At 42.4% G+C, this 26,270-nt stretch overlaps 1 protein-coding gene across 2 annotated transcripts; it reads left to right on the top strand.

The window, feature by feature from the left end:
- Nucleotides 1-464: 464 nt before the first annotated feature.
- On the top strand, nt 465-18,784 carry F2R (coagulation factor II thrombin receptor). 2 transcript variants are annotated; one of them, XM_037000217.2, is made up of 2 exons: nt 465-962; nt 15,680-18,784. In XM_037000217.2, exons 1-2 carry the CDS (start codon nt 875-877, stop codon nt 16,873-16,875), a joined length of 1,284 nt encoding a protein of 427 aa, XP_036856112.2. In that variant the 5' UTR covers nt 465-874; the 3' UTR covers nt 16,876-18,784. The 2 variants fall into 2 exon arrangements, with proteins under 2 accessions (XP_036856112.2, XP_073091059.1); XM_073234958.1 differs by lacking the exon at nt 465-962 and adding an exon at nt 7,034-7,258.
- Nucleotides 18,785-26,270: the final 7,486 nt, after the last annotated feature.

Below are 26,270 nucleotides of genomic sequence, written 5' to 3'. Positions count from 1 at the left end.
GCGGTCAGCGGGCCCGTGAGGTGTTAAGTGCCCGACGCAGGAAACGGCCAAGTCCTCAAAATACAGACAGACGGGTAAAAATTGTCAAGAAATCTGCCGAAACACGAGGGCTCCTTCCCACAGGGCAACTTTGCCACTACATTATAAACCTTTTAATCCACTCCTTAAATTATAAATACACAAGTCACTTTCAACCTTTCAACTCAATACCCAACTTGCAGTGAGCCGCCGCGCTCGGCCTGAGGTCCGGACCGGGGCGTGGGGGCCGGAGCCCGGGGGCGCGTCCCGGATCCGAGGTTCACGGCCAGGGTCTCCGTCCCGGCGGGTACCGAGAGGCCCGGGCCAGCGGCGGAGGCCGGGCGGCCCCGTGCCAAGTCCCTGACCCGAGTGAGTCACTAGCACCAAGGGATCAAAGGCTCCCGAGGAAACCATGCTCGGACTTCCCCGCCGGGCGGTGGCCGGCGGCCGGGACCCTGGGCGTGGCAGGGGAGAGCGGGCTCGCTCCGCGGCGAGGCGCACCGCGCGGGAGCAGCTGCCGGCCGCGGGGGCAGCCGAGCGGCGGGGAGGGACCCGCGGGGAGGGGGCTGCGGGCCGTGACCGCGGCGAGGCTCAGGCCCGGCGCCGGGGGGCGCCCTAAGCCGCGAGCGCTGCTCGGCTCCCCGCCCCCCGCCCGCGCGCCCCCCGGGCAGCTCCAGACGCGCGGCCCGCGGCGACGCCGAGCCGCCGCCCTCCGTCCCCTGGCAGTGAGCGCTCCGCCCGCCCGCCGGCAGCTGCCCCGCGCGGCTACAGGGAGCGAGCGCCGAGCCCGAGCGTGCCGAGGCGGGGAGCCTCTCGGAGCCGGCCGACTGCGCGAGGCGCGCCGGGCCTCCGGACAATGGGGCCGCGGCGCCTGCTGCTCCTCGCCGCGGGACTCAGCCTGTGCGGCCCCCTGCTGTCCGCCCGCACGCGAGGCCGCGGGCCAGGTGAGAGCTGCCGCCGGAGAGCCTCCTGCCCACCGCGCGCCGCAGCCGGGGGCCTCCGCGGGAGCGGGGCGGCCGCGACGAGGAGGGGCGCTGCGGGGCACTACACGGGTACAGGGTGGGCCTCCTCCTCGAGGAGGGTGCCCCTGGCTCTACCTTCTGCCCCATTTTCCTCCAGAAGCCAGACAGGTATTTGGGCTGAGATCCAGTCACCCCAGTCGTACCAGGTGGGTCATAACCGCCGATGTGCCTCTGGACTCCGCTTTGGAGGATGCAGCCGGCCTGCGACGGGGTGTTGCGTGTGGAGGAGGAGGGGGTCAGGTTTTCCTGGGGCAGCCTGCAGCCCCTCGCTGCCTCTGGAGTCACCATGTGGCCTGTTTCTTCCAGGACCACCCCCCAATAAGACAATAAGAAAAGGTCTCATGTTGCTTCAGTCAGCGTTCTGGTCTTTGCAAAATTAAGTGGAGAATCGACCGCTCCCACTCAAGTTTGGTTTGGTTAGAATTGTTTTTATTGCACATTTTACAGGTAAAGAAAGTGGTGGATAGAAAAGCTCGGTCCATTGGCACGTTTAGCAGAAACTTTAGTACTGTCAGCCTCTGGCATGGGCCCTGTGCTCCGGAGGTGCTCAGGGTACAGTTTACAGGATGATAACAGGATAGCAACGCGGGAGGTGGTGGCTGGGTGGTTTTGGTTTGTTATGTAGAACCCAGCCTTCCAAGTGAGTTGAGGACAGAGTTCTCCTTTCCTGAGGGAACCCAGCACTCTCAGACACCTTCGGATTTTAGTGTTTCAATTTGTGGTCAACTGCAAGGATCAAGCTCCTCGCCTAAAATACATTTCCCACTAATAGTGTATTTTTTAAGTATATGGCTTCTTGACCACATAAATATATTTTACAACCTCCTCCCCACCCACCCCCAGAAAAAAGGGCAGAGAAATTGCTTTTAACCTGTAAAGATACTGATTAGAAAGTGGGGGAGGGAGGGGGTAGTTGAAAGTTCTTTATAGAGATAGAAGGTTGTTAAGATATTAGCCACTTTTTTCCAGTGTAGAAACAAATTCCAGCTGGTTTTCTTATTATCAGTGAAAGACTGTGTACTCCACGTTGTTTTCACTCTGGAAATAGGGTAAGACACATGAAGATACAGAGGCGACAAAGACATCATTTTCTCTGCTCTCCACCTTTGCCGAGTTTTGCAGTAGTGTTTTAGGAAAACTAAGAGCCCCAAATAGGAGCCCAAAGTTTTGCAGCAACTAGCAGGCCCGATGTGGTAACAGGCACATTCTCTCTTGGGGTGTTTGAGGACAGACGCATGGAGTACTCACGGGAAATTGTGGGGTGTTATGTGATGTCAGATACCACTTTGTAATTTCAACTTAATTGGGACAAGCTCTTGAGAATACAAATTTCTGTTTGATATATGGATGGTGGTGTCAAGAGTAGGTTTATAAAAGTGCTGATCCACTGTAGTCCCCTATCCTCACAGTGGCCTCCCAGGAGATTCTTGGCCTCTTATTAGGGAGTGAGGGTGGCTGTTTCTGCCCCACTTCTTATTTCCTAAGGAACTGAGATAATGTATGCTAAGCGAGACAGCACTGGTATAAGCAGAAAAGTAAATGAACAACCACGGCTAACTTCTCTATGCCAAATTCCCAAATCACTTTGGGAGGGAAAGAAGAAAAGAGGATGAGAAAAGAAAAGAAATGTGTAGTAAGTGCACATTTTGTGGCAAACCAGGGTCCAGGAGGTATTTGCACTTCGCATCTGATTTCCCTTTTGCAGAACCTCTCAGAAGGTGGATGTTTATTCCCTCTCTGAACATGGAGGATGTTTATTCCCAGTTGCTGATTCTGAAGCTAAGGCACAAAGACAGTGTTCCATGCAGGAAATTAGTGGGGTCTTGTTTTTAGAGAGTGTTGACTCACTAACAGAATTCACGAAAAATAGGTCTGCTTTTTATTATCACCGAACACCAGTAATTCTAAACAATGTCTCATAACCAGCTACATGTGACGACAGGAGCTGTGAGATCCCAGCCGTGGGAAACCCCTCCAGGGCTCCCCCTGTCCACCAGTGTGTGCCTTTCCCATGCTCCCGCAGACGTTTTGTCCCCACTCATTTTCGCATTTCCTGCATTGTCACTGTGTGGGTATCCATGTCCCTAGCTAACATTAACTTCCATTTATCCCTGTGGAGTGTGGAACCAATGTTCACTCAGCAGATAGCTGCTGAGAAATTCCTAAGTTCATTAACCAGTTTACATTCCTTGTCTACGTAATTGAAGTGAGATGACTTGCCTTCAAGGAGGGCCAGCATCCAGGAGGTGATGGTCATAAATGTTACAAGGATCTGGAGGGTGAAGGGGTTCCAGATTAGCTGACGGTAAATGTGCGGAGGGGCCTGGGTGGGAGCTTCCCCGTGCTGCCCTCCTGCCCAGAGTCAAGCCCAATTCTGTGGCGTAGAGTGCCCTCCCCGGGCAGGCTGGGTCCCTCGCCTCTGTCGGGCCTCCCCTGTTACACATCCTCCCTCTGTCATACAACCTGTTACATGTCCTTACTTCGGCCTGCCCCACCCTCTTAACTCCTTCCCAAGCATCTGTGCTTCCTCTGGCTTCTATCCGCCAGCTGCTCCCTCCGGCCAGAATGCCCTCCCTACACCCCACATCACATTTAATTAGAAACAGCTACCCTCTGTCAGACATCTACACCGCCAACACCCTGCATAGGTTCATTACGTACGCTATCCTATTTATTCCTTATAATGACCCTTTGAGTCGATGCCATCCCCATTTTACAGGAAAGGAAGCAGACCCAGAATGGTTGAGTCACAAGCCTAGCAAGAAGTGGGACTGGGACTTGAACTCGGACCTGTCTTGCCAAAGTGCAAGCCTTCTCTACCTCCCCCTATAGAGAAGAAGCCACCAGACCCCAGTCCCCCTTAGAGCAGGGAAGTAGCTGCCCCCTGGTACTCCTAGAGAGCAAAGGCTACACCTTTTGGTTTGGTAGCCAGGCTTACCATATGGAGGTGTTTAGTAAACATTTATGGTTGGATTGTAGTATCCTGCCACCTACTTTTGCAAACAGATGATAAGGCAGGCTGTAAATAATCCTGCTCATGAATATGCTAGTTAACTGGCTACTCATGAGAGACTGGTCTTAAGCCTAAACAAAAGAAACAGCTGACAGTGATTCTTACTGAGCTGACCAGAAATCTCTCTGAAGCCTGGGAGTCTAATTTGTTATGAACCAATAAGTAATTTTCTATTCCAATGTCTGTCTAAATTAATTTCTCCTTTATTCTTCCCTGCTTTCCCCCTCCCTGCTTCCCTTCCTTCTCTCGTTTGTTCATTCGTTCATTCCCTAGTGGCTTTGTCTTTATTTTTAAAGGACATCCCAGATGTAGGTTCTCTCCTAATCAGCCATGTTTTTGAGTTGTTTGGCCCCTTTTTCAGGAATATTCTCCTGATCTCTGCTGCTGCCTTTCCACCACCCCCATCCCCACCTTCATCCTTTATCAGCCCTTGATCAAAACGGATCAGTGTCCTGGGAATGCTAACTTGCAGTGTCTCAGCAGCTCTGGATTTGCTCCTTCTCCAAAATGTTTCTGGCCAGTTGTCTTCCCTGTGCCCTTTGTGCCTCTTTCCTCCATCAGTTCACCTTTGTCCTCGTCACCCTCACAAACTGGAACTCAGCTGGGCCCTGAGCTGGGGTTCTGCCGAGGCAGCGAGGTCACCAGGACCCCAGGGTGTAATCTTCCCGCTGTCCTTATTTTGGACACACACCTGTCTTTTTCCTTCAGAACTCTACTTTCTTCCTTTCTTTCTCTTAATTTCTTTCATTTTTAAATTTTGGTAAACATCACATAGCGTTAAATTAACGATTTTAAAGTGTACAATCTAGTGGCAGTTAGTACATTTACAATGTGGTACAACCACTGAGGCTAGACCAATTTGCAGTCCCACCAACAGTGTACGAAGGTTCGCTTTTCTCCACATCCTCACCAACATTATTTCTTGCCTTTTGGACAGTAGCCATTCTGTCGGTGTGAGGTGATATCTCATTGTGGTTTTAATTTGCACTTCCCCAATGATTAATGATATTGAGCATCTTTTCATGTATCTGTTGACCGTCCATATGTCTTCTTTGGAAAAATGTCTATTCAGGTCCTCTGCCCATTTTTTTATTGAGTTTTTTGGGTTTTTTTGGTGTTGAGTTGTATGAGTTCTTTATATATTTTGGATATTAGCCCTTTATCAGATATATAATTTGCAAATCTATCCTTTCATACAGTAGGTTGCCTTTTCTTTTTGTTGATGGTTTCCTTTGCTGTGCAGAAGTTTGTAGTTTGACACGATCCTGCTTGTTTATTTTGCCTTTTGTTTCCCTTGCTCTGGGAGAGGTATCCAGAAAAAAATTACTGATGCTGATGTTTAAGAGATGCCTGCGTATGTTTTCTTGTGAGAGCTTTATGGTTTCGGGTATTATGTTTAAGTCTTTAATCCATTTTAAGCTTACTTCTGGGCATAGTGTTAGACAGTGGTCCAGTTTTCCCACAACCATTTATTGAAGAGACTGTCTTTTCCCCATTGTATATTCTTGCCTTCTTTGTCATTTATTAACTAACCATATATGTGTGGGTTTATTTCTGAGCTCTCAGTTCTGTTTTGTTGATACATGTGTCTGTTCATGTGCTAGTACCATACTGTTGTAATCACTGTAGCTTTGTAGTATAGCTTGAAATCAGGAAGCATAATACCCCCAGCTTTGTTGTTCTTCCTCAATATTGCTTTGACTATTCAGGGTCTTTAGTGGCTCCATATAAACTGTAGGATTATTTGCTGTACTTCATTGAAAGCTCCAAAACATTTTCACCACCTCAAAGAAGCCCTGTCCCATTAAGCACCCAGCCCCATTCTCCCTCCCCACAGCCCCTGGGAACTCCAGATTTGCTTTTTGTTTGCTTTGTATGAGTTCACCTTTTCTCCTGTACATAGAATCATACAATATGTGGCTTTTGTGTTTGGGGAACTCCCCTTTAACTAGTTTTCACAAGTCCTGGGCTCCCCCTTTGCTACACATATTACAAAAACACCCTAGAAGAGTCGTTAAAAACCTCAGCCTTAGTTTAATTTTTACTGTGATGCTAGTACTAAAGACTGCAGTTTCAACATTCACATTATATATGCTAATTGCAATGCCCCCTTTCTTTTTCCCCGCCCTTATCCCTCCCTTCCCACCCATCCTCCCCAGTCCCTTTCCCTTTGGTAACTGTTAGTCCATTCTTGGGAAGAACCTGCCTTTTGAAATAACAGGAATAACCTGTAATTTGCACTTGAAAACAAATTTATTAAACTTCAAGAAAGGACATTGTATAATTTATATAACAAGTTTGTGATGAATTAGAAGTCCATTATTACAGTTTCATAGTTTTCCAGTACTTTCTTTTTGGTTAACCAACAGTAATAACTGTAAGACATATGCTTTACATTATGACACAGTAGCTGTGTGTTTGTGCAATATGTATGCATGTATAATCACTGTGTGTCTAGAGCTGGAGACAGAAGTTTTACCAAATAGTACTCACCTTTACCATGTGCTAGGCATTGTGATATTTTCTACACCATTCTGTTTTTAAAAATATTGTTACAACGAAGGCTCGGGCCAGAGAGAAGCCTTGTAGGCGCAGCCGCTGAGGCCGTCGGCACCGAGTAGGGTCTCCTACCCGGGTCAGAGCTGGGGGTCTGCCCCCTGCACCGCCCCCCCGCAGCACCTGGGTCGACGAAATGACCATTAAGAAGTAGATGCCCAGATGCAAAGTGATGAAACAGTCAATTTGTCATAAAGTAAGATGCACCTGTGGCTTTTCAACCAGATTAGAACAAAATTGTCTCTTTTTGTCAGAGGAGAATTCTACAAGGTTAAGTCAGCAAACAAAGAAAACATGGTATTTTGAAGTATGATTAAACTCCTGATGCTGCAGCAGAGGCTAAGAATATTAATGGCCAGATCTAGGGATGTGTTTGATCAAATGGGAAAGTAACTATAACACACGGGCTACAAACTACAATCGTCCAGGCCAAAGCACTGATTACGGGATATTTCAGATCAACAGCCGCTACTGGTGTGAGGATGGCAAAAACCCCAAGATCTGTTAACGCCTGTCACATACCCTGCAGCGCTTTGCTGAAAGATGACATCACTCAAGCCGTCACCTGTGCAAAAAGGGTTGTCAGTGAACAAGGCATTAAAGCCTCGGTGGCGTGGAGAAGTCATTGTCAAAACCGAGGTGTCTCCAAGTATGTCCGGAACTGTCGTGTTTAACTATGCAGTTCTATTCCCTCAGCGTATTTTGTCTCTTTTTCCACATTAAACAAGGAGTAGTTGAGTGAAAGTTCATGCTACCATTCTTTCAAACAAAGGTTTTAGTCTTTCGAACAGGAACAAAATATGGTCTTTCTTTTATAGGCTTACTATTTACTAATGTGTTTATTATTTGAAATTAAGCCCACATTTTTCAGTTTGCTGAAAGAAATAATGCTGGTGAAAATTTATCCAAAATTTCAGCTCTCAAATACACCTCTAGTGTACATTCAGTTATTGATCAAATGGATAACCCAGACTTAATCTTGAATGCTACGAGTACTCACTAGTAAATAAAAATGTAACAGAAGATTATTTTAAAACAAGTTGATCTTAGGCAAAATGCCAGCTGTATACAGGTGACATCTTTAAGTATTCCGTCATCTCCAAACATGGTAAAAAAAACACAAAAAAGCAAAAAACACTCTTTGTTGGGGAATATAACATTTTTAAAGGAGCTTAGTGGCAAATGGCTAAAAATAGAGGCAGCCTGAATTAAGAATTTTGCTTCTATAAAGTGGGACCTTTGGTTTAAATGTATCCTTAGAAATGTTGCTTTAGAAAGAAATTCACGTTTTACACATCAATCTGTTTTAGCCCTTTAAGGCATTCTTTTATGCATCTTGCTGATCATGAAGGAATATAAAGGATTAGATGAGCTGTTGCTGTTCTTTAATTTTACTGACTTAGATTCGTGCATTATGACTAAATCCTGAGGCAGATGGGTTTGCAAATATTGAAGTAATTCCTAATTAACCACCAGTCTGAAATTATGCATGTTGTAAAAAAAATTATTAAATACTTTGCAATGCAAATATATATATATATTTATATATATATATATAGTTACAACACTGTAAGTTGATTTCATCACTATTATCAAGTCTCTCCCATACATGAAACATATGCAGCAAGTATAGTGAATTGCTTACAGGTAGCAGAATGACAGCCCTATTAGCTTTGTGAGAAGAGTTTGCTTCCCAGGAAGTACATTGGTGATTGCTTCTCTCACAGCTAGAATCTAATTTGCTTGAGTTGATGTTTACAAACTGCAGTAGGACTCAGTGGGGGTAGGGGGTGAAGACAGCTTGGTACCAGGAGGAAATGGTCATTATTAACATCCATTGCTGTGAATTAGTTTTCTTTTTAGCAGGTCATCTTGGAATGTAGAGAACAGCATTCCCAGGAAACAGAGCTCAGGACCTGTGACTTTTGGTGGAAAACAGGCCTGGAGGAATGGGAAAGCCAGGGAATCAGGGCGTTTCCCGGAGAGGCCTGTGAGTGTCCTACCCCCTTGTCAGGCCCTGGCCCCTGGGAGTTCCAGACAAGGGCGCCACATACTTCTGTGGCCTCTGTGCCTGCTCTGGCCTTGGGTGCACCCACCCTTAAACCTGGTGGCTGCCCTTACCTTGCACTTCTGGTACCTCCCTCTGCTGGCTTCCTCCGAGTTGTGCTTTCCTCCGCTTCCTGCTGAGTCCCTGCCCCAGGATGTGGGCAGGAGGGGAGGCAGCCTGACGCTGGTGACCTGCTCTTAACCCTGCAGGTGGTGCTCGCCTTACTCTGCCTTCAGTTCTGTTTTTTCCACAGCAGAGATACGTGTTCTTTTACTGCTCTTGATTCTGCCGCATTTTGAACAATGTTTTAAACATTGTTTTTTCTGTTTTGTCCTTGAATATCTCACTTCTACATCTGTCCTGTCTGTAAGGTCTGGATTGTTGGCATGTGGTTGGTGTGTAGCCAAGGTCAGCAGGACTCTTGAATTCCCAAGCAACAGTTGTGGGCATCATCTGCTTAAGCTATACATTCACATAGCCATTCCTTCCTGCTATGGCTAAAAGGATAAGCAGATTCATTCATTTGGTGAGCTGCTTAGGGGAAAAAACTAGTACTTTTTTAGGTCTAAGTAATAAATCTCAGGCTTTCTAAAGAGGGTAGTGTGGTGTGGTTCAAAGATATGAGCCATGGAGCCAGGCAGATCAGGTTTCAAATCCTGGCTCTTCCATTTAACTGTATGATTTTGGATTAGTTACTTAGCCTCTCTGTGCCTCCAGATGTTGCACATTGTCTTGCCAATGGGTTTCAGCCCTGGGCAAGTTTGCTGTAATTCAGTGTGGCCAAAGAAATGGACAGCAAAACGTTCTTGGGGTGAAAGGGTTATACCCAACTTTATGTCCAGGTGGCAGGTCAGTCACTAAGATCTCGTTCACTCAGAGCGAGTCTGCATGTATCAAGCCGGTCTCTGCCTCTGGGCCCCTCTGTCCTCACAGCTGTCTTCTGGGCCCCTCTGTCCACACAGCCATCCCACACAGCCATCCTCTGGGGTCTCTCTGCACAGTCATCCCACGCAGCCATCCTCTGGGCCTCTGTCCTCTGCTCTGTTCTCCTGCAGCCTTGCAGCCCTGCCACCGTGTCGCGCCCAGAGCACTGGGCAGAGCTGTTCATATAGAGTCAACAGCCATGTATTGCGCACAGGTGTGCAGTGAGCTAGTCAACCAGGGCCAGGTAAGAATCCTGGCCACAGGAACTCTCATTTTATCCACACACATGAAATGGGGGTTTTAATGCTTATCTCTTAGAAATATTACAGTTACAGGAGGTAAGGCAAGTGAAGCACCTGGCACATAGTAGGTGCTCAACAAATATTAAGTGTTTTTCATATACCAATTCCTTCATATTCCAGAGAAGCCTCTGAGGAGTTGGTATCAAATGAATTCTCTAAATGTGAAACTATATTCATACAAACATTCAAGAACTTTGTCCCCTTCAAAACTAAGATGAAAAGCCCTGTCTTCAGCTTCTAGTGAAGAGTAAATATGTGTACAATATGTTTTTCTTCTATTCATTTTACTTTTTATTATAAAAATTTTCAAATGTACCCCAAAGGGAACAGTAGAATTACACCCCCATATTTTGTTTTATCTGTGCCCTCACTTTCCTCCTCCCCCAAGTGGATAATTTCAAAGCAAATCCCAGACATATATAAGTACATCAGTATATATCCACAGAGATAAGAGCTTTTTTTTTCCATATAACCACGATAGCATTATGCCACCTAAAAAAGTGAACAATTCTTTACTATCATGTACTATTCAATCCGTGTTCAAATTTCTTATAATTGCCTCTTCACAATTAGTTTATTCAAAGAAGGATCAAACAAGGCCCACCAGTGCGTTTGGTTGATGTGTCTCTTAAATCTCTTTTAATCCAAAACTGTTTCTCCTCTCCTCCTGTTTTACTATAGCTGATTTGTCAAAGAAACTAGGTCATTTGTCTTACAGACTTCCCTACACACTGGGTCTGACCAGCTGAAGCTTTAGAGTTGCCCAGTTGTCCTCTGCGTTTTCTGTAATGTGGTGGGTGCATCTGGAGGCTCATCAGATTCAGGTCTGGTTTTTTGCAGGAGTACAGCAGTGATGCTGTGTACATTCTATTAGGTCGCCTCAAGATTCTCTCCGAGATGTTGGATTCAGGTGTGAGCTTGATCCAGCCATAAATTTCCTTATCAACTTCCTTATCAACCTTTCCACCTGTAACAACCACTGATGATCATCAGACTAAATCCATTATGTCACTGAGAGCTTCAAAATAATGCTTTTCTAAATTTGTTGTTTCTGTTTGTGAACTGGAGTTGTTCCATAAAGAACTTTCCCTCATTGACTATTTTGTTTCCCTAAAATATCATTTATATAGAAAAGACAGCATAATGCTTGGATCTTGCCTTTATTTACCAGTTTTCAGACTGGATCTCCTAATTTCCTCCAAATGTAACTCAAAAGGTTTTATTTTCTTTTGAGTATCATTATGAACTCATAGATGTTAACATACATGACATTTTTCCAGTGTTTCAGTTCATTTACCTCATTATTATTTTGATGATCAATTGTCACGCCTTGGCCAGTGGGAGCCCCTTCAGATTGATTCCAGAGTCTTTCTGACTTAACCTTCATATTCCTGGAAGATGTTCAAGGCCCATCTGATATATTGCCCACCCCAGATCTGGAACCAGTCTTTTTTCTTTCAAGGAGCACTGGCTCTTTTCACTGGAAAATGGTGGGTATTTATATTCGAGGCTGTGAAGTATTCCAAGATGCCACTGTTTTCCACTTAATGGAGTTAGTATGATTCTATTATTTTTCTATCACCCTCTTCTTTGTATCTGTTTAGCCTGTGGTATTGATTCACTTGTGGAGAAGTACAGGGAACGGTCCTGCTCCATGTGGAAATGTGGGTAAGGTCCTGCATCTTCTCCTTAGCTAATTCCTAAAAAAAAGTGAGCTGAGCTCTGAGACAGACTGAAGCTGGTGTGTAGTGGGAGGCTGGCTGGTATAAAGCCCAAAATAACATGGGACCTTGAAAAACTGTCTAGTCACCCCTCTGCTTCCAGGCCAGGTCTTATCAAACACAGAAAAAGCACCACCTGACTTACTAATTTTAAAAAATCTCCAGAGTTAAGAGAGTCCATATTTAAGCTGTTTAGCAATATGTTACATTCAATCACAACCACTTTAGGGCCATTTAGAGAAAGCTAAACTAGGGAAAACATTCAAGAAGTATGAGGTCTGATGTTAGGACCTTAGCTGATTTTTTGTGTGTGAAAACATAGCTTAACAACAAAAACAGATGAATTACAAGTGCTTCAATCAAGCACTTTCTTTGACCTACATGAGCTGGGCTAGGACCAGAGGAAAAGTGAGATACTCAAACTCAAATTTCAGCTGTAGGGGCTTGAGCTAGCTGGATACAGCTAGTCAGCTGGAATTGCTTTTGTTCTCTGTTTGATGCTGGTGTATACCCAAACAAACAAATTGCTGACGTTAATTCCACAAAGCCAAAATACCAAACCTATAGTGGCAAGAAAAAGGTGACACCTTAGGTCATGATATTTAAACAAGGGATTAGGCATTCTTCCTGGCCTATAAAAAATGTCATGTTTCAGTGGGTATAATGTTTCTGTCATAAACACCATATTGCCCCAGAAGGCCTAGCCAGGGAAGAAATTTTTGAAAATGAATACTTAGTACCGAAGTACTAAATACAGAGCAAAGCCTAATGACAGTTTTAATTTCAAACCAAGTGATAATATCTACAAAGCCTAGTTATGAGTATTCAGTAGTTTTCAAATTGTATCATACCTCTAGATAGTGTCTTCATTCATACATGTGTGTTTGCACACGTGTGTGCATGCACTTTTTCCCCCTCAATGCTTGACAAAAGTCAATCTGGTCAGGTCCCCAGAACTTCAGAGGAGAATTGTGTCATTTGAAGGTTCTTCTGGATCAGCACTTTTAAGGATACTTATCTTTGAGGTATTAAAATGCCAGGACCCATTCATTCTTTCCTTTTAGGTCCCATACATTCGTATGACCTTGAGGATAGCCTTACATCCCCCAGGGGCAGTTGATACCAGTGTCAGGCCTGCATGTGACCAGGTCAAGATGCACACAGAGTAAGTTAGATGTACCACAAAGGGAAGAAAGTGATACTCCTGGAAAAGGCCGTAAGTTTGAAATCTGATTTACATATGTGAATGCCAAGGCTATACACTTTACAACCTGCTCATGTCCTTCATGACACTGCTAAATAGGAGGGAAGAGGAGCCTAGATTCCATTTTAATTTAAAATAATTGAGAGTCAGCAAATAATTGAGTCTAAAAGGAAGTTGCACTGAAAGGTTGAAAAGAATTTCTTACCTTGATTGATTTTTACAGTTTACAAAACAAATGCATGTCCTATTTCACATGGGATGCTTCTGGCTGCCAGATTCACAGACCACACAAGTATTGGAATCCCATTTTAGTGATTCTGAGGTTGAGTTCAGAGGGAGTGCTGGCAGAGCCTGTGTAGAGTGCAGGTCTGTGACTGAAAGCCAGTACAAGGGGCACCTACCGCCTGCAGGACTCTGGAGAGTCAGAGATTCATAGGAGCGCTGTCTTAGACTTGAGGAACAAAAAGACAAACATGCAACTCAGAGGCTCATCAGTGCAGACATTTGTCCTTTTTCTGTGACAGGTATTCTGCCAGGCCACCCTTTCACCCTCAGAGACTTACTCGTGACCATGCTGAGGTAGTTTGACCTCAGCCTTTCACTGTCAGGCCCTGTTCTGTCTTTTCTTTGCTCTAGCTTTGCCCTGCATTTTGGAAATAAATGCCAATTTATTGTATTTCGTGTTCTAGTTCCAGAATTTCCACTGATAGGTGTCTTTGTTGATCTTTTCTGTTTTTTCACCCATTTCAATGGAATATTTTCTTTACCTCATTGAGCATAGCTATAACATATCATTTAAAATCCTTATCTGCTGACTGCGTTGATAGATAGTGACTGTATTAGTGGGGGTGAGGATTTAATAATATGGGTAACTTGAACCATGGTGTTGTATATTTGAAACCAACATAGAATTGTATATCAACAGTACTTTAATAAAAAAATATATTTACCTGCTAATTCCAAAATCTGAGTCATCCTGGGATTGATTTCCACTGATTGTCTTTCTTCTTGAGACTGGATCACATTTTCCTGATTCTTTTTATTGAGTAATTTTGGGTTGTACCCTGGACAAGATCGTACTGTAAAGACACAAGATTTTTTATTTCTCCAAAGAATTTTGATTGTTTTTGCTTTAGCAGGCAGTTAATTTGGTTGGATTCAAACTGCAAACTCTGCCTCTGGAGCAAAAAGCTCAAGTACCATTTCAGTCCCTTTATCTGTAGCACAGCTGCTTTGCATCCTCCCTGCAATGTTCAAGAGTCGGCCAAAGCCTGGGGCAGAATTCACACTGGGATTTAGGGCTTGCTCTCTGACTTTCTTCTTTCTGGGATTCCCTCCTCACTTTCCAGTGAGGATGGCTGCCCTGAGCTCTGTCCTCTGTTTCTTCAGGCCAGAAAAGTTGGGTTTTCTACCTGAGCTTTAGCCTCCCTTTGGGGCACTGACTTGGCCTTCCTCAGGCTAAAAGCCATTGAAAACAAGACACTCACCAGGTGCCATCATCTCTTTCAAGACTGTATCACTTTGCTTGCAGACACCACCCTGTGAACCTAAATGCCTTCAGGTTATTGATCTGGGGAAGAAGGGGGGACCAGAGTTTATCACTTCTACCTAAGAGAGACAAGACCTTACAGACCTTACCAGAGGCAGAACTCTCTTACTGCATTCTGCTTCTCTGTGTAACCTGTTTGCAGGAAGGTTCCACCACTGAAAAATAAAACCAAAAGTTTGAAAGTCCATGGTACTTATCCAACTTCCAGCCAGTTTTTAAATCCTGTAACATCATTTTTAGGTGACTTGCATGTCCAGTCTTAGCTGGGAACATTTCCAGTGATAGAAGCCTCGCCCTTTCCCCTTGGTGGTTTCTGTCCCCACTCCTCAGCTTCCCAAGGCCTGGCAAAGGCTCTTTGTCCACGTCTCCTCAATGGCAGAATTTTAGCAGAGCTTCTTGGAAGGAAAAGCTGGGTTGAAGTCCAACAGATGAATGTCACATTTCTTTGATGAACATTTCAAATGGTTGTTTTTGGTGGAAGAGGGGAGTAAAGGAGGAAGTTTGCAACTGAGCCTCTGTTTTGACTTCTGGTTGATACTCAGAATAGCATGGTTGGCTGGCATCTGCCTCAATATGCATAGCATTCTGGAACTGAGTTGGGCAAGGCCATCCACCTAGGACATCTGCTACTCCACTGACCTGCTGAGGAAGGAAACAGGATGGAGACCGAGGTACTGGGTACCTTGTGGTTATATTAGAAGATAACCTGAGGGACTGTGGTTTGGACACAAATATGATGAGAGATTTTGGGACATTCTACTGTGTAAATTAAAGACGTTAGAGAAGAACAACTGTCACATGGATGACCATCACGGAAATGGGAGCCCTCAGTCCTACTCTGAATCTGCCTCTAGCTCAGTAACCTTTAAGAAGTCCTCTCAAGTTTCTATGTGGATTTTACCATCAGGAAGGATGAGTTTCAAGGGGTAGCTACAAACTCAATGGAGAAAATGTACAGTGAAGGCATATGGTGGAAAGAGAAGTCATAACAGCCTGGCAGTGGTTGCTTATATAGGTGGTGGCTAGCATAAACAAGAAGTCACTGCATTTGTTCCTTCATGTCATGTACTCAGCCTCTCCTGATGTCTGCAGGGTAGATCTATCACCTCTATCCCTCCAAGGAGCAGTTTTAAAAGCACTTGTGCCAACACAAAATGTTGTACAATATTTTGAGTTCACTGGTTTCCTGATAAAGTCTGTAACCCATTTGTGCATCACCTGCTCCTTACTACCCACTCCTCTAGTAAGAAACAAAAAACAAAAGTAAAATGTACTCTCCGCCTGTCTCTTTTGCATTTTTAACTCTTTTTTTTTTTTTTTCAGCATCAAAAGCAACAAACGCTACGGTGGCTCCCCGGTCATTTTTTCTCATGAATTCCAACGATCGATTTGAACCATTCCCGCTATGGGAGTATGAGGAAAACAATGAGAGCGAGTTAACTGAACACAGATTAAGCTCCGCCAATAAAAGCAGCCCTCTTCAAAAACTACCCCCTGTGTTCATCTCAAAAGATGCCTTGGGATACCTGACCAGCACCTGGTTGACCCTTTTCATCCCCTCAGTCTACACTGGCGTGTTTGCAGTAAGCCTTCCTCTAAACATCCTGGCCATCGTTGTGTTCATCCTGAAAATGAAGGTCAAGAAGCCCGCCGTGGTGTACATGTTCCACCTGGCCATGGCTGATGTGCTCTTTGTGTCTGTGCTCCCGTTTAAGATCAGCTATTACTTTTCTGGAAGCGACTGGAAATTTGGGTCTGAAATGTGTCGCTTTGTCACAGCAGCGTTTTATTGTAACATGTACGCCTCCATCATGCTCATGACAGTCATAAGCATTGACAGGTTTCTGGCTGTGGTGTACCCCATCCAGTCCCTCTCCTGGCGCACTCTGGGGAGGGCTTCCTTCACCTGTCTGGCCATTTGGGCTGTGGCGGTCGCGGGGGTGGTGCCCCTTCTCCTCAAGAAGCAAACCACCCAGGTGCCGGGGCTCAACATAACCACCTGTCACGATGTGCTCAATGAAACCCTGCTGGAAGGCTATTATGCATATTACTTCTCAGCCTTCTCCGCTGTCTTCTTTTTTGTGCCATTGATTATTTCCACCATCTGTTATGTGTCTATCATCCGATGTCTTAGCTCTTCCACAGTCGCCAACCAGAGCAAGAAGTCCCGGGCTTTGTTCTTGTCAGCTGCTGTTTTCTGCATCTTCATCATTTGCTTTGGACCCACAAACGTCCTCCTGATTCTGCACTACTCATTCCTTTCTCATATTTCCACAACAGAGGCCGCCTACTTTGCCTACCTCCTCTGTGTCTGTGTCAGCAGCATAAGCTGCTGCATTGATCCCTTGATTTACTATTTTGCTTCCTCTGAGTGCCAGAGGTACCTCTACAGCATTCTGTGCTGCAAAGAAAGTTCTGATCCCAGCAGTTATAACAGCAGTGGTCAGCTGATGGCAAGTAAAATGGATACCTGCTCTAGTAACCTGAATAACAGCATATATAAAAAGCTGTTAACTTAGGAAAAGGGATTGCCAGTAAATTAAAAAGAAAAGGTGAAAAAAGCAAAAAAAAAAAAAAAACCCTGAGGATTCTGTTAGTCCCTACCAAACAAGTATTCACTATGCCATCTAAAATGCCAAATGTATGATTTGCATGCTTCCTTCTTATAAGAGCCACTAAGCATATATATTTGCTAACAGAAATAGAAAACAATGTTATTCCAAGAGTATTTCCAATGCTACAGTAATAACTGAATGTCACTTTTTGATTTATTTAGGTGACTTACTACATTCACGTGTGTGTATATGTATACACACACTTGTATCATTTGTGGTAAAGTATAGAATAAGTATTTTGAAACCCTGCGTCTTTTTTTTTTTTTTGGTCCAGATAAATTCTGATTCTTTGATTTAATGTGCAAAGTTTAGGTTGGTGGAGTTTAGCCCTGAACATCTGAAGATGTCCTTCAATAGTGAGGGATTCTGTAGTTTGGGCTTATCCAGCTTTTTGCAAATAAGTGTATTTTGACAGTGTACAACAGCAGTGTTTCCATTACTTGTACTATCTGTGTATAGAAAATCTACAATTTTTCATTTGAAACGTATCAGAGTTTGAGTCTTTAAATTATGAAAACAGATGATAGGGGCAGCATTTTTGACATTTTACACACTCTGTATGTACCAAAAATAAGCATAGGCCCCACTAGTGACTTTAGGTTGGCTTCCAAAATGATCTGGCCCCAGATGGAGGACTACAAGCAGTAAATATAAAGCAAGGCCATTTCAGACACAGATTGGCCAAAAACCCTCCTGCTGAGCCTCCAGAGATCAGAGGGATCAGGGCCACACATCTGCTCTCTCCTCCTGGGAATCCTTTGAGGTTGGCTGTGAACTAATCATGTCTGTTAGAAATTGGCAAAGGAGGGTGTGCTATCCCATGAGATAATGAGTGTATAAGACTTTGCCCGTTTTAAGAACAAAGAAAGAAGGCACGTTCAATTCCAGCAGTTACCCTGCAAGAACCACGTGCAGATGGCACCTGTGGGGCAAACATGAATGCCCACTGTGTGCTCTGGGCACTCTGCAGGGTGCCTGACATAGAGTGTTGAATGAGACTGAGACCTGCAGTAGACTGATACGTACATAGTAAATATGTCTTTATATAAAGAAGTGTTCTTAGCCAGATGTCACTAAGCAAGTTTCATATAAGCAAGGCCTGTCAGTTGAAGAACTTGAACATTTGGGATGCTGTTTCCTGTGGTAATAACTTGAAGTGAAAATATAATACAGGAAGTGCATTTTTCAAAAAAAGTCCTTCAATCTACATTAATTGGACACTAGATACAAATATTTTCAATAAACTATATCAGGTTTTTATAAAGAATCAATTGTACCAATCTGAAAAATATGAATGAAATTGATTTTGAAATGTTTCCACTTTTCTTTAGAGTTAATAAGATGATTTAAAAAGCATTTTTAACCCCATGATAAGTATCAAGTATAGAAAATCCTCATGGACTTACTAACACAGTAATTTGAAATTAGTTTGAAATGTATCTTTTCTCCTTACGAAAAAAAAGTTGGCATTTTAAACAAAAAACAAAGCAGGAAGTTGCAAGGCAAATGCTTACCTATTTGAAAGACCAAACTGTTTCCCAATGCCATAGAATAACTTCTATAAAAGTGTGTATTGTAACTAGAAGCTAGCATTGAATTTATTAATTTGGTTTCTAAATTCATTGTATCCAATTCAGTGGAAATTTACTGTCATTGTTTATCCAGTCTGTATATATATTAAAATACCTCTGGCTCAATATGGCTATTATTACTATATTATCAGTCTGTACTTATAAAATATTATGTTATTGTTTTTATGTTCTTTTTAAAAAATTATGTAACCTATATTAATAAACATGATGTTTAGAATACATTTTTACTGTATCTTTCAGCTCCCTGGCAGAAACGTCAGCCTTAGAGTTTAGCTGAAGAGCATTTAATGAAGAAGCAATTTGCAGAGGTGTGGATGGGGTTAAGGGAACCAAATGGGGATCCTGAAGCACCTCAGAGACCAGCAATTAGGTGAGGCTGTTACCACCCAGGCTCAAAGGGGCAGAGGAAGGAATACACTAACTTCCTCTTCTCCACCCTCTGATCTCTTGCTGGGGCCTCCCATTGCTCCTAATCGTAACCCAAACCCAGAGTCAAGGGAACCTGGGTCATGTGGTCCATGGTCAGCTTCTTCGGGCATGGAGTTTGGAGCAAATGGAGGAAAAATGAAAAAATGCAATTTCTACCAGAGGCATTGGGTTACTACCTTTCTGTGTCTTTTTTTTTTAATCTCTTTGGAAAATTCAAGATTATAACGTTGAGAATATGTATGGATTCCTGAGCTTTAGGCATCGTGGACTGAGTCTGCAGTTCTTCCCTAGTGAAAAGAGGAATGAGTTAAATGTCAGAGCCAAGAGGCTGTGTAGAAACCCAAAGAAGGGTTGCCTGTTAGTGATAATCCTTTCCATCTAACACTGCCTGGGGCAGAGGGCAGGAGGGGCAACTAAAAGCAAAATGAAAAATACTTCTGAGAGTTAAAATCAATAAAAAATTCTAATAAAGTATTTCTAGATTCATAGTCAACGGAAAAGTTATTTCAACCAAAAAATTCTGTGAACACCAAACTTTTTGAGTTAACACACAAGCATAAGTTTCTGGTGCCTGGACTCTCCACAAGCATTTCACGTATAGGTACATTAAAGTCTGCCCAGCTCATGGCCACCAGAAATAAGATTCCCCACTCTAACCAGAAAGTGACGTTTAAACTCTTCTATTCTTAGTTTTCAAAATATGTTTGAAGTTAAGAAACACAGTTGAGTTTTCTTAACATGGAAATGTTTGATTTTTCCACCAAGTTAAAAGGATTTTTAAGGAAATGGAATAGTTGGCTGTTGGATATACATTTGGAAAAATTTAGGTTATACTTCTTAATTTAAGAATTAAGAAAAATATTTCCTTCAGGAAGTCTTGGGCTCTGAGAGCAAGTAGAAAAAGTTAAGCAGTGTTTATGACCATGTTTTGGTTTTTTTTTTAATTCAAGTATAATTGATATACAATCTTATATTGGTTTCAAGCATACAACACAGTGGTTCAATAGTTCCCCATATTATTAAATCCTCACCCCTATTAGTACAGTAACTATCTGTAGGAATATAGGAATCTGTTACAGAATCATTGACTGTATTTTCTATGCTGCACTACCATCCCCATGACCAAGTTATAGTATGATTGAGAATGTTTGTGCCCCTTTATCCTCCTCACCCTCTCCATCTGCCCATCCCAACCCCTCCCCCATGATAACCACTGGTCACTTCTTAGTGTCTCTGAGTCTACTGCTATTTTGTTTGGTTTGAATCTTCTAAAAATAAGCAAGATCATATGGTATTGTCTTTTGGCTTATGTCACAGAGCATAATACCTTCTAGGTCCATCCATGTTGTTGCAAATGGCAGGATTTTTTTAATGGCTGAATAATATTCCATTGTGTATATGTACCACATCTTTATCCATTCTTCTATTAATGGACACTTTGATTGCTTCCGTATCTTGGCTATTGTAAATCATGTGGCAATAAACATAGGATAGGGCTGCATATATCTTTTGAATCAGGGATTTTATTTTCTTTGGGTAAACTCCTAGAGGTTGAATTGCTGGGTCATATGGTATTTCTATTTCTAGTTTTTTGGGGAACCTTCATACTGCTTTCCATATTGGCTATACCAATTGACATTCCCACCAACAGTATAGAAGGGTTTCCATTTCTCCACATCCTCACCAACACTTGTTATTTCTTGTCTTTTGGATAGTGGCCATTCTAATGTGTGAGATGATATCTCTGTGCTTTTGATTTGCATTTCCCTGAAGATTAGTGATGTGTAGCATCTTTTCCTGGGCCTGTTGGCCATCTGTATTTCTTTGGAAAAATGTCCTTTGCCCACTTTTTAATAGGGATATTTGTTTTTTTGGTGTTGAGGCATAACAAGGATGTCAACCCCTTACTGAATAACTTGTTTATATTCTCCCATAGTGTAGTTTGCCCTTTTGTTCTGCTGATGGTGTCCTTTGCTGTACAGAAGCTCTTTAGTTTGATGTAGTCCCACTTGTTCATTTTTTATTTTGTTTCCCTTGACTGGGAAGATGCATCCAGGAAAAAAATTGCTCGTGCTTATGTTCAAGAGATTTCTGCCTATGTTTTCTTCTAAGAGTTTTATGGTTTCATGTCTTACATTCAAGTCTTTGATCCATATTGAGTTTACTTTTGTGTTAGGAGTAGACAGTAATCCCATTTCATTCTCTTATATGTCAACATCCAGTTTTCCCAGCACCAGTTATTATCTTTTCATGGCTCCTTTATCATATATTAATTGACCATATATGCATGGGTTTAAATCTGGGCCCTCTGTTCTGTTCCATTGATATGTGGGTCTGTTCTTGTGCCAGTACCATTCTGATTTGAGTACCATAGCCTTGTAGTATAACTTGAAGTCAGGGAGCATAATACCCCAGCTTTGTTCATGACCATGTTTTTTTAAGTTACTGAGGCCTAGACATTGCACTAGTAGTTTATCTTCACCCTGGTGCCATAGTGAAAATAAAGGGGAAGAACAGTCACCAACAGTAATTTCCTGGCCAAATTGGCATAGCTATGTGACTATTCCTTTCAAAATTACTAGACCAAATGTTCATGGAGAGTAATTGACCACAGGATACACCTAATTGTGTATTATGAAGGATGTGCAGGTAATTAAGTAGGATGCAGTACAATGCAGTTATTCTCAGAGTCCTTGAGACCCTTTCAGGAGATGTACATAATCAAAACTATCTTAAAACACTCAGGTATTTTTGTCTGATTATTTCATGAGTACACAGTAGTTTTCCAGAGGCTACCAAATATCTGATAGTGGAAAAAATTGAATGCGGAAGCAGATATGAAAATCTGTCTTCTTTTAAGCCAGCCCTTAAAGAGAGTTGCAGAAATATTAAATAATGTAACTCTCGTCATTAAGCCATTGTTTTGGGGAAAAACTTTTGTGTGTGTGAAAAAATATGGTATTTATGTTAACATGTAATGGGTTTATTGTTATTTTTAAGTGAAGTATTTTCAAAAGTTCTCCATTTTAATGTCTAATATAATAAATATTGGTAAATGTAATCAGTTTGCTGCTAAACCTGATCTCTAGAAAAAGAAAACAGTCCCTGATTTTGTAGCATTTTCCAAATTCCATGGTGTAAATATTTCCTCTGTTGTCAATTTCAAGCTTCCAACTGTTAAGGATTGGTTTCATCCTGATTATTGAATTCTCCTGTGCTGTTACAAGCTGACTCCAGCACACGACTAGATATAACCCACAGAAATGGAAACTCTTTGAGACACTTAATAAGTTTTAAGTGCATTAAGATGTCCTGAGCCAAAAAAATTTGAGAACCCTGCTCTAATGAAAGATTTCCCAACTTTCTCACCTTCAAGAAGAAATAGAAACTGGTCGTAATTATAAAGCACAAAAGGGTAGGCAGTTGGCTCACAACTGTCGGCCACCACATTGGGCTTCTAGGAGCCCCTCAACTGAGTGGATCAGTATCTTGGAGTAAATGAAACTGATTCAAGGCAGCAGCTCCAATGTGGCCAACCTAGAGGTTGGAGAGCTTTGTGTGAGGCCTTGTTTCCAGCCAGCTGCTGCGAACCTCCAGTGACAGCATCACTTTATAGCGAACACCAAGCTCCACACTTGTCATGAGGCTGTTGACTGCATGCTGGTCTTCTAGAAACAGAAAACCAGGAGCAACTTGAAATTCAGATAACAAAGTATGTTGCTACCCAGGTGGCTGTGTGTTCTTCACTTCAGGAAATGACTCATAAGCACTATAGAGATTAGCTTTGAAAGCTGCATTTATAGTAGTGTGAAAATATCCCTGGTGGCAGGGCTGGTCTAGCTGTTTTGTGCATCTTAATAACTACAAAGCTGGGCCATGTTAGTGTGCAAGTGTGAGACCCCTCCAGGAGAGAGAGAGAACAGGACCAAGGGTGGGATTGCCAGTACTGAGATGCATTTAAGGCAAGACCTCAATTGTCTTTTGTTGTTTTGTTTCTTAACCTGATAAACGTAGTTGCTCTTGAAACTGGCCAACACAGTATTCCGTGCACGCAAACACAAAATGTTTTATTGTAACCCTGTCCTCCAGGAGCGAACTGGGTTTTGGATTTAATTGTCATATGGAATTTGAAGCATGGATTTTAAAGAGAATCCTATCAACTCTGCCTTGTTAGAAGTTTTCAAAAATGTACTCATCTCTGGCTGCACATAGAATCACTGAGCAGCTTTTAAACAATGAAATTCCAAGGCCCACCGAACCCCTGCTCTGGAGCAGTAGGAATCAAGGGCGGGACCTGGAATCCATGTTGTTTCCCAGCTCCTCAGGAGATTTTAATATGTAGGCCAGTTGAAATCACTGCTTTTAAGAGTGTGCTTTTCAGATTTAACATGCATTCACATTATTTGAGGGTCCTGTTCAACTGCAGACCCTGATGCAGTAGGTCTGGGGTGGGCTCTGCGTGTCTAACAAGTTCCAGGGCTATGTTGACGTTGCAGGTCCTCACCAACCACACTTTGAGTAATCTGTCCCTAAGAGCTGGCCTTGAGGCAAACTTTGACCAGGCAGTCAGAAAATTCAGTAATATCCTTAAAATCATGTTTGGGGGCATTTTTTAAAAATGTGGTAACATTGGGACAATTTTAAATACAGCAGTAGCTAGGCACTTTAATCCAAACTTGTTTTTGGTGATATCTATCTTGCAGTGTATTTTCTTCCCTCTTCAGTTCCTTTCTAGGGGGAAAGATAGCTTAAAAGGTTCTAATCTCATGCATAAAACCATTTCACAAGAGGCTGGGGGTTTACAGTGGCGACTCCCAGCTCTCGTTCGTAAAGATAGGGCCCAGCAGACAGCAGCAGCGCCTGGCTACCAGAAAGCAGATGTGGCTGTTTCTTGTCTCTGGATCTGCCTGCAAAATAGTGACCTCAGGGACATGCTGGGGGTACTAGTCAGCATCAGGAGCCTCAGCCTTGATGGTGCTGGAATGAGTAGCTTGGAAACCCTCAGGCAAATGACTCAGCCAGGGGTCATGCCGAAAGGATCCATGACTCCACTGTGCCTGGGAGAAAACAAAGATTTAGGAAGTCAACTCTGGGAACACATACTTGCAGCAAATATAACAATAAATTTGTCGTAATAGAAGCCCTCTTATAAGATGGTGAAAAAAATTACTTAGTGGTGAAAGAGGAAATATAACTTGTATGGAAGAAAATGTTGCATCTCATCAATAATCAAATAGCTGCAATTTAAAATGAGATAGCAAGGCTCCTATTTAATTGCAGTGATTTTTTTTCTATGTTGGCTATAAAAAGCTCCCTAAGGAAGGAAGTAAAGAAAGAAAATATACCAGCAAGGGTAAGAGAATGCTGGTGGACGTGCTTTAGGAAATTAGTTTGACAAAATGTCATCACCCTTAAAGTGTTCATAACCTTAGACCCAGTTGTATGACTTCTGAGAATCTATCCCCAGAAACAATTAGAAATAATATCAAAAGCAATAGACTGCTAGTTTTTAATAGCATCCTTACTTGCATATTAGCAAAAGACTAGAAAATTTTCAGCTGTTCAACCCTGGAGGTCTGCTTCCCCAATTTAAACTGATATGTATTAAGCATATATAATGGCACTGAATATTGAGAAGTGCATTGAATATTGAATTTATTTTTTAAGTAAGATGCAATGGTATTTGTGCAGTGTGAAACCAATAAAATGGGAGAAGAAAAATAGATCCACATGGGATCTATTAGCAAAAGCTAATGGGAAATACATCAAAACATTTAAATTTGTGTTTGGAGAGTAAGGCTCCTTTCTTCCTTCTATGTATTGAGTACCTCTTTCCTGAGAGTATGTACTACTTCCCTAACAAAAAAAGCAATCCACACTAAAACAAAACAGAATCAAATAATCAAACAGAAAAAAACCCTTATTATCACATTTTTATTCTCTTCCCAAGATGCAAAGCTGCACAGTGCTACCTCTACTATAATTTTGTAATATTCTTGAGCATGTCAAGATTTATTAGCCACAATTAGTATTGCATGCCTCAATATGTCACTCACGTAGCAGATAAAAGTGTTAGAAAATTCTGTGATTCTACATCTACATTTGACATCTTCAGGCTTCTTTGAAAATTATCTGGTGAAATCCTGATACTCTCCAAAACTGGAAACAACAAAAAAGTGTCATTAACTAGCCAAACTCTGCAGCTAGAAATTATTCTGTTTGTTCCCAGGAGCTATCAGAAAGTTTAGCACAACACTTTGTCAACATACAAAACCAGAGTTGTACTTTTTTTCCTCTGATAGACTTCATATTCACACCACAAGGGCTGCTCATTTCTTTTTTCCTATGCAATTCATCTTTCCTCATCAAGTAGCAAATATTTGCTCAAAACAAAACAAAAACTTTATTTTCACTGATTTCTTAGTCCTCTTACTCTTAAAATTATCTATGTATGTAACCCACTTTTACTCTCTAGTTTTGAACAATCTGATTAATTCTTCCATCAGCTCCTTTAAAAAAATATTGGAAAAAAAACACTGGAGCTTTATTTCTTTAACTCACTTCTGCCTTTCTTGACCCATGGTGTTGGATACTTAATTTCACTTATCTTTTTTTTTATAGTTACCAAATTTAGTGATCTACTTGGTGAGAGTGCCCCAGGCACCCATACACTCATTACTTCTGGGCAACGAAGGCAGCCTGACGGGACCGCACAGCAGTGACCACACTGAGTGTCTCTCAAAATGGGGTTCACAAAAATTGTTTGAGCTGCTTGTGATAGTGCAGATTTTCAGGCTCCATCCCACACCTACAATCAGATCTCTGCAATGGGACCTGGATCATCTACATTTTGAACAAGAGGCAAGGGTGGTTCTTATGCACACCATACTTTGAGAACCCCTGAACTAGTGTTTAAAAAGAAATCCCTGACCGAGTATATTTTGTGGTCAGGAAGCAGAAAACCACAGTTTATCTGTGAAAATGCTAGCTTTTCAGAATTATCCTATAGATTTTCATGTCTATCTGCAAAGCTATTAGAGTATTTCGACTCTCTAGATATTTTCCCCTAGATACTGGCCCTTTATATCTGACTATATCCATTGAAAGACTTGGCCTTACAAATAACTGTCTCTTTTACTTTGTCTTGTGTGTATAGAAATGGGTACCTTCTCCTCTAGAGATATAACTCAGTGCACTGTATTCACGTATTTTTTTGAATATGTGACACTCACCTGGTGCAAATTTCAAAAGAACAAAAAGATGTACAGTGAAAATTCC

Source organism: Manis javanica, chromosome 1, assembly GCF_040802235.1.
Source record: "Manis javanica isolate MJ-LG chromosome 1, MJ_LKY, whole genome shotgun sequence".
Classification (NCBI taxonomy): domain Eukaryota; kingdom Metazoa; phylum Chordata; class Mammalia; order Pholidota; family Manidae; genus Manis; species Manis javanica.
This window is presented reverse-complemented; position numbering and strand designations above follow the sequence as displayed.

What these genes read in the sequence shown, in the direction of transcription:
- F2R (XM_073234958.1), top strand. Translation starts at nt 7,153, where the DNA reads ATGACATCACTCAAGCCGTCACCTGTGCAAAAAGGGTTGTCAGTGAAC. An exon ending in CAAAACCGAGGTGTCTCCAA is followed by an intron (nt 7,259 to 15,679) that starts GTATGTCCGGAA and finishes TTTTTTTTTCAG; the next exon opens with CATCAAAAGCAACAAACGCT.